This window comes from Phalaenopsis equestris, unplaced genomic scaffold (assembly GCF_001263595.1).
Source record: "Phalaenopsis equestris unplaced genomic scaffold, ASM126359v1 Scaffold000980, whole genome shotgun sequence".
Lineage (NCBI taxonomy): Eukaryota > Viridiplantae > Streptophyta > Magnoliopsida > Asparagales > Orchidaceae > Phalaenopsis > Phalaenopsis equestris.
In genome coordinates, this window is record NW_018165419.1 from 39,960 (window position 1) to 48,045 (window position 8,086).

The 8,086-nt window shown below is 38.4% G+C and overlaps 1 protein-coding gene across 1 annotated transcript; it reads right to left on the reverse strand.

The window, feature by feature from the left end:
• Window positions 1-1,593: 1,593 nt before the first annotated feature.
• On the reverse strand, window positions 1,594-7,658 carry LOC110032603 (geranylgeranyl diphosphate reductase, chloroplastic). The gene is made up of 5 exons (XM_020736276.1): window positions 7,615-7,658; window positions 4,813-4,865; window positions 3,891-4,404; window positions 2,748-3,170; window positions 1,594-2,149 (listed from the first exon to the last, which is right to left on the reverse strand). The coding sequence occupies exons 1-5, from the start codon at window positions 7,656-7,658 to the stop codon at window positions 1,714-1,716; spliced, it is 1,470 nt and encodes a 489-aa protein (XP_020591935.1). The 3' UTR covers window positions 1,594-1,713.
• Between the last annotated feature and the right edge of the window lie 428 nt (window positions 7,659-8,086).

Consider the following 8,086-nt stretch of genomic DNA (forward strand, 5'->3'; position numbering starts at 1 on the left):
TTAAAAATAAAATACAATTATTAAATTAAAATTAAAAATATTATTAAATATTTAACTTTAGTGGGAGGAGATTATTAAGTGTTGTATCAACATTAAAAAATTTCAAAAAATTTTAAGTGAAATGATAATCACCCCTAATTACACTGGTGTTGCAGGATGGAGAATTTGTGACAGTAAAATGATATATTAACGTCATAAACTTACATGATAATCTAGTACACATAATTTAAAGAAATGTTCATAGAGGAGGCACATGATGTTTTTACGTGTAAAATGGGAAAAAAATCACGGGGCATTAATACAGTTGGAATAGTTTCATCATGTCATTATAGGTTACAAGATTTTACCGACACTTGACTAATTGGAAGCAATATTACACGGAGTGAGCTAAGGGGAGTCGTGGAATATGTTGGAGAAGTGGCGGCGGCTCAGCTATTATGAAGGAAGACTAACAAAAGAGGCTCAGTGCCAGAAAAGTTTGATGTCAGCATCATCAATAGCCGCGGTGGTCCAATGGAAGCAACAGTGATGGTTAGAAAGCACAAGTCCGAAGGCGGCGGCGCAGCGACGAAGGTGTTTCGATAGTGACGACACTTGACGACGGTATCTGGCATATTGATTGAGGTGGTTGAGAAGTCATGTTGCGGATTGTGATCCGACGATGGCAACAGTGGTCTGGCGGAGATGAGTGTAGTCCAATAGTGGCGTTGGTCAGACGATAGTGGCCGAGCAATAGGGTTCCAGCTATGGCGGCTTAATGACAGTGGTCGGAAAACAGCGATGGTCAGAGGTTGGTGGTCTGGCGGGGGCAAGGGGACAATGGCCGTGGCAGCGACCAAACGATGGTGGTCGGGGAACTGTGGTTCTGCAGTGGCAATGGCTCTATGACAACGGCCAGACAATAGTGGTCTAGTGGAGGTAATAGCCAGGTAACGACCATTGTGGTTGGTGGTGGCGATAAAGATGATCAAATGGTGATAGAGCTCAGGAATCCTCAAGAGTTTGAAGCTCCTTCAACTTTCTCCTTCATGTCTAGGTTTGTCAATTCTATAAAATGAGTGTGGGTCTATTTATAAATTTTATGAGAGTCATCCTCTATAAATATGATATGAATTTAGACTACTCCATCACACCGGTCAAAAATGTTTGATTACATGGTGTATTATGAGCATTTAAGTGACATCAAATGATGTGAAAATCAACTCATATTGTGCTCATTGGATTCGATTTGTCAAGACACTAGATTTGACAATAAACTTATCAAATGTAGAGATTATTTGGTCCCTAAAATATATGTTTCAAAGCTTCCAAATATTTTTAAGTGCATGATCTAGGCCAACTTGGACTCGAGTCAGATCGTTTTTGGTGTCATATAGTTCATCTCCCTGATACCCTTTTCCCTTGATAAATTAGAATACAAGTGTTTCCAAATTTAAATTTTAAAGCTTTTTGAAAAATGAACGTTAAAACTATTGGATAAAAATTTTAAAGCTTTTTGAAAAATGAACGTTAAAACTGTATTATTATGCCTAAAACCGAGATAGCCATTGATTTGTTCTCTTCAGCTGGTTCTCACAAGTCTAGAAATCGACGAAATGCAAAAGAAAATTAAAAAACATAATTCCTCCAAACAACTCGGTGATTATAAGAAATTACAGTTGAGTTTTACGGCATTCCCTCCACCAACAATTATTGATACACAAATATATAATATCACGCAGTAATCTTAGCCATCTCCCTCCTCAGCGCGCCAGCCCTAACCAAGCTCCCGATCGTGTTAATGGCGAGCCTGAGATCATCCAGCGGGTTGCCGGGCACCACCTGCTTGTACAGGTAGCTATCGAACGTCATCTTCTGCACGTAATCGTCTGCGCACATCTCCACAAACGCCTCCCGCGCCGAGTTGGATCGGTAAAACACCTTCTGCAATATGTCGAGCACCTTGTAGGTCGGCCAATACATCTTGTCAAACTTCTGCAGGTAGTTGCGCAGATCCCCCTCCTCGATCATCCGCGTGCCATTCGCCGAGCCCTCCACGATCGCCTCCGCGCACATTCTGCCACTTTTCGCCGCGAAGTAGATGCCCTCGCCGGAGCACTTCGTCACGTAGCCGGCCGCGTCACCTACGAGCGCGACTCGATCGAGAACCCTGCAATGGTGGGTAGCAATCAATGGCTTTTTTTTATTTTTTTTTCTGATTTAGATTTAGAGACCGTCTGGCAACGGATTTACATAGAATTCAGACGGAATCCAGTTGGATGATCATTTTGGACAAAATAAATTCATAGATTCCCCTCTTGAATTGATGGAGAAGATTACAGAGCTTGAGGTTTCTCTGGCTTCCGACTATCTCTAATAGTTATAACAACTTCTTAAATCTTTATAGAAATTGCCAGACAGCTCCATTGAATTTATAAGATTTGTTCGTTGTCAGACAGTTTTGGATTTAACCTATTTAGAATTTAGTAAAATCCAACTCTACTCTCTTTTAAATCCAACTCTCTCCCGTTCTATCTATTTTTTCCCGTTATGTCTGTTGTGTATTTTAAATCCGGACTTATCAAATCCGACTGTAAGGCGGATTAAATGGACTTACTCCGCCGTTGCTCCATCTCCTTCACGAGCTCGCAGAATTTCGTGAATTTGATAAATCCTATTTAAGGAAAATCTGCATCGCAGCGAAACACCACCTAAATCTCATCTGTTGCCAGATGACACCTTAATGAAGACGACAATGAGATCGATACCTGCGAGGACGAGGGTGCTCCGGGATAGGATGAGCTTCGATGCGGATGATCTTCCCGCCCGCGATCTTATCGCGGGCGCGGAGACGGGTTGCAGCTTGGAAGCGTTTGATGTCAGATTTGTGGGTGACAGTGCCGGTGCCGACAGCGACGTGGTCGCACTTGGGGAAGACCCAGCCATAGAAATCCGGTGAGACGTCGTCGCCGACATACATTTCAGCCCTTTCTTTGTAGTAATTCATCTTGTCCTCTGGGATTTTGACTCTCTCCTGGAAGGCAATGGCGTACTCGTAGTCGCCGGCGCCGATTTCCTTAGCTACGCGGGAGTTGGCTCCGTCGGCTCCAACCACCGCATCCACCTCCATCTCCTTCTTCTCCCCTGTCGATGACTTTTTGCTGCTGTAATCGTTGTAGTAGAGTTTGTACCTGAAGGTTGATGGGCGAAATTAGACCAGTATATCTCGTAACACTGAATTTAGTATTAACAGAACAGAAAAGGACAAACTTTCAAGAAATTTGTTTGACAATTGAGACGGATTATTGATTCAAATTCAAAATATAATAAAATTTATGTAATGAATCAGCTGTTCTGACCCAAAGTTCATCTTCAAAAAGGATTCTGCTTCTGTTTCAAACAAAATCGCATGCAATTCAGCTTAGCTTAATATATCCAGTTCTTCAAAGCATGCACAGTTTCAAGTAGGAAGAAAAATAAGGAGGATTCAACAATAAACTGAGCCACTTGAAATAACAAGATGACCTCGAATTTGCCTCAAAAGTTCTGCCTTTTAATCATCTAGTGCCTTGCCAACGAAGAGAAAAATTATCAAGGAGAAAATTTTAAGTCAGCAAAATGCGCAAATTTTCTTAGCATGAATAGATTCAAATAGGGAGAAAAATAAGAAGGATTTAACCCTAGACTGAACCAGTTGAAACAACAAGATGACCTCGAATTTGCCCTAAAGATTCTATATTTTTAATCTAGTGCCTCGCCTGAGAAGAAGAAAAATTACAAGGAGAAAACTTTAAGTCAGCAAATTCGCAAATTTTCTCCAGAGAACAAAATGAAACAAGAATTAGGAACAAAATCACAAGCAATCACCCAGTAACAGTGTAGCACTTTCTGTAAAACATTTGTATACATACTTCTCCCTGGAGCCGGCCGGCGGGCAGTCCATCTTAAGGAAGAGACCATTAACAACAGTGGCTCCAGCTTCAGCGGCTCGATCTCGGAGGTAAGCATCGAGGACTTCACGGCGAACCATCCCAATGTACTCATGGGGCTTCAGCGTGCGCCCGATGTCGACCGCAACATTCGACGGTGATATCATCTTCATCTTTGTCACCCTCCGATCGATAATGTCCAGCGGTAAATCGACCCCCCCCACCAGGCAGAGGGCAGGCGGTATTGGTCGGAATTGCGAACGTAGGAGCTCTTGGAGATGAGGCGGCGGCCTAGGAAATCGGAGCTCTGGCCGGCGACCATTGCTGAGGATATGGCGGCCATTTCTGGGGAGTGCCGGAGTTAGGTAAGGAGGGGATGGTGTTTTGGAGTATGGGTTGGGGCGGAGGATAAGATGGGAGAGAATGAGGTTCGGAGAGCCGTTGGTTTGGGGGGGATCCAACGGACGTTGATGATTCAAGATGAGGTTTGGGATATCTGATTATGAATTGCAATTTTTATTATTTTTTATTGGTCCAAAATTTATATGCATAATGCTTTATTGTCGTAACATGTGAATGAAAATGTGCTCTTTTAAAAAGAAATTGATGATAATATTTTTAGCGTGACGTTGAAATTTTGAGTGATGTGCATGTGAATGTTTAGGTGTTAGCTACGTAAAACCATGAGAATCTTGTGGTTTGTAAATGTCTCAATAAATAATATATAGACATTATACTTGGATTACAAAGTAAAAAAAATTGATGGGGGAAGCTTAAGACCCAATCAACAAATATATATTTATTTGTATGCACGTAGTTTTATGCATTTATTACGTGTTAGAAAATTTGTGACGTTAGATTGATAAATTATCGTCCTAGTGTTACACAAATATCTAGAGCATACAGATAATTGAAGAGTAGTAGGGGAAGATATCAAAGTTTTTTGCTTCTGAAAATCTGAAAAAAAAGAAAAAAACCGGGTTTAGCTATTTTGAAGCAATCTACTATAAAATGTGTAATTATAAAGATATATCATTTTTGCAGATTCGGGTAATTGAATTACGATTTTACATTGGTTATAACATTTTACATGTATACAATATACGTAAAAGTTTTGGATTCCGGAAAAAGTCATCGGAACTTATAGTTGGGTCTTCAATACACTGTTAGCTATTATTACCGTATTTCAGATACGATGTTACAAACATGGGTGGCCGCTATATCATTTTTGCAGACTCGGGTAACTGAGTTACAATTTTACACTGGTTATAACACTTTACATGTATACATATACGTAAAACTTTTGGATTCCAGAAAAAGTCCTTGGAACTTATAGTTGGATCTTCAATACACTGTTAGCTATTATTACTGTATTTCAGATACGATGTTACAAACATGGGTGGCCGACAGTGCCGACCGGGGGGGTTGCTAACAAGCGGTGATTGGTGACTGCGGATGTCAGAAGTTATCGTCAAGTCCTCGATCTAGAATAGTATTGAAATTCCATTCTTTCTGCCCCATTTTGTTCATTTCAGGAATAATTCATGAAACTATCTTATCAGCACAAGTTGATCTCCTTTGATCATATGTTCTTTTTTTTATGATTTATGTGTCTTAACGACCTCAAAATTGAGTGATATTGAGTTTGAATTGAGTGATATTGGGTTTGTTGGATTCCTCCGGCCGAGATACTCGATTTGACTATATGTATGTTAAATTTGGAGTTTATTTGTCGAATTCAATTAATTATTTAAAGCCTCCAATTGTCATATATTGGTTTGATCTAGACTTGATTAAACTCGGATCTAACCAATTTTAATATCACCAGGTTTGTTTTGTCGAGACGGTTAGTTTAACTATTAACTTTTTGAAAATGGGGTTTTGTATTATCTTGAATTTGAATAAGAGGGGGAAAAGAGAGAGAGGAGGGGAGAGAAGCGAACAATAATTTATAATTAGGGTTGTAAATGAACCAATGCACTCAATTACCAACTCGAAACTCGTCTCAATTGAAACAACATGTTCGTTTAAATTAATAAATAAACAAGCTTGAACAATTTTTAAAAGCTTGAAGCTTTAATGAGCTAAACATGAACATAGTTGAATTTGTTCATTTTTGTTCACGAACACACTCGTTTGTTGTTCAACAAGTAACTTAATAAATATTCGATATTAAACTCGATGATAGCTCGCATGACAATTGATATATTGTTTAAATAAAATTTAATTAATTAGAATACTAACTCGTTTGTTGATAGCTCGATGATAGTTTATATCATATATAATATATAAATACTTTTTATTAAGATTTTGTAGGTTTTAAAGTTGCCATTTTTAGTTGTTTGTAAAGTTTGTAAAGATTTAGGTTTAATCATGCTTAAATGTTACACAAATAATTTTAATAAACATCTCCTAAGCAATGGATTTAGGGTAAAAAGGAGAAGAAATGAGATTTAAGATATTGTATGGTTTAGAGTTTAAAATCAATAAAATAATAGTTTCATTTTTTTTATGAAAATCTAAATAATCATTTAAATTTGTAGCACTTTTATTAGCTCGTTTAAATACTTGTTCACTTGTCATAAATAAATCAAGTCCAAACATTGAAAATTTTAAACAAATAAAGCTTGAACAATATATGAAAGCTCAATACAATCTCAAGCCGAACACGAACAACATATAAACCAAGTCCGAACTATGATATACTCTAGCCGACTCGGCTCGACTCTAGTCGATTACAACACTATCTATAGTAATTTGTGGTGTCTGTCGTGTCTTATTCATAAAATGATATTATTATTTATAGGAGAGAGTAAAATGTAATCGGACCATATAAGGATAGTTCTAGTATTTTTCATGTATGAACTTATCGTCCAGCTGCTCACTTAGCTGATCATCTAAGCTTAATTTGCTTCATGTCGACAAGACCAACTCGGTCGAGTGAGATCACTTCTGCTAGATTGGATCAATTCAGTCTGTTGAGCTTGTTTGATATGGGTCGGCCGATTGATGTGGCCCAACTATCGACCCTGAACCCCTAACCCCTTAAGAGGGGCCTCTGAATGTCTCTGGGATTCTTTTTGCCTCGTTTCAATTTGTATTATTCATTATTGCATCCCCTGATTGTCTTTGGTCTGTCTTGTGGCTTTGTCAGCTTTGGTCTTACTGTCTTTAGCTTGGATAGCGTCACTCTGTGTTGGTGTGCCCTACTTTGTCGTACTTTTTTCTTTTAGATCGTTAAATCTCCTCATGATCAGTACTGACATACTTTTTATGTATACAAAAAAAATTAAGAGCTTAGTATAATCTAAATATTAATGAACCATTTATACATTATATTCAGTCAGAACAAACATGGGGTAGGCGACAACAAGCTTTTTCAACTTAGAACGGCCTTGCGAATTTATTTAGCAAAATGTCAAAATAGATCATTTACATGGCACCTTTCGGAGAGCACAAGTAACTGGGGACTGTTTTTGGCACTTTTCTCCGAGCTTAATTAGATCGGAATTTGCAGATTTTAATTTGTTTTTTTCTGTTTTGGAAAAAGTTGCATGTTCTCTAGTATTAATATGGTTAATGAAACGAGGAGTCATAAGCTCAGCGTTAATGAGGCTATGAGCTTTCTCATTCAGGATTAAATTCGCATTGAATTAAGGTACAATGTTGGCTAATGTGTCCAGCTGAGGTCCAATCCCAGCTTTACCTGAACTTGTTCCATTTCTTCCTCAAATGCTTGGCTTGGTTCATAATTGAATCTCTAATTCACGGATTAGTTTTTTTTAGTGTAGAGTTATAAAAGAGCCAAACATGAGCGACACTTTGCCCAACCACGGCCGTTCGGCTTATTTTTGCTCGAAAAAAGACAAATTGTTTCTCAAGCCAAACATAAACACATGTTTAGCTTGCTCAAATTCGACTCATTTACACGTCACTATAACATGATTGAACCAAACCTAAGCCAAAAAATATGTGTTGAGAAATTAGGGCAAAGAAAATGCAAAAATCGACACAAATCAAGAAGAAAACACATAAATTTAACCAGGTTGACAATATGCCCAAGTCCTCGAGAGTATGGCAGCGGTTTTATTTTTTTTTTTAATTTCACGAAAAAGAGCACAAATCCCCTTTAGGTTCACAATACAACATACACACACACACACACACACACAGATATA

Bases quoted from the DNA above. Each gene is read 5' to 3' on its own strand.
- LOC110032603 (XM_020736276.1), bottom strand. From the start codon at position 7,658: ATGAACCAAGCCAAGCATTTGAGGAAGAAATGGAACAAGTTCAG. The intron at 4,405-4,812 runs GTATGCTCTAGA...ATTCATAATCAG, and splicing joins CTACTACTCTTCAATTATCT to ATATCCCAAACCTCATCTTG. The intron at 3,171-3,890 runs GTATGTATACAA...ATCAACCTTCAG, and splicing joins CCGGCCGGCTCCAGGGAGAA to GTACAAACTCTACTACAACG.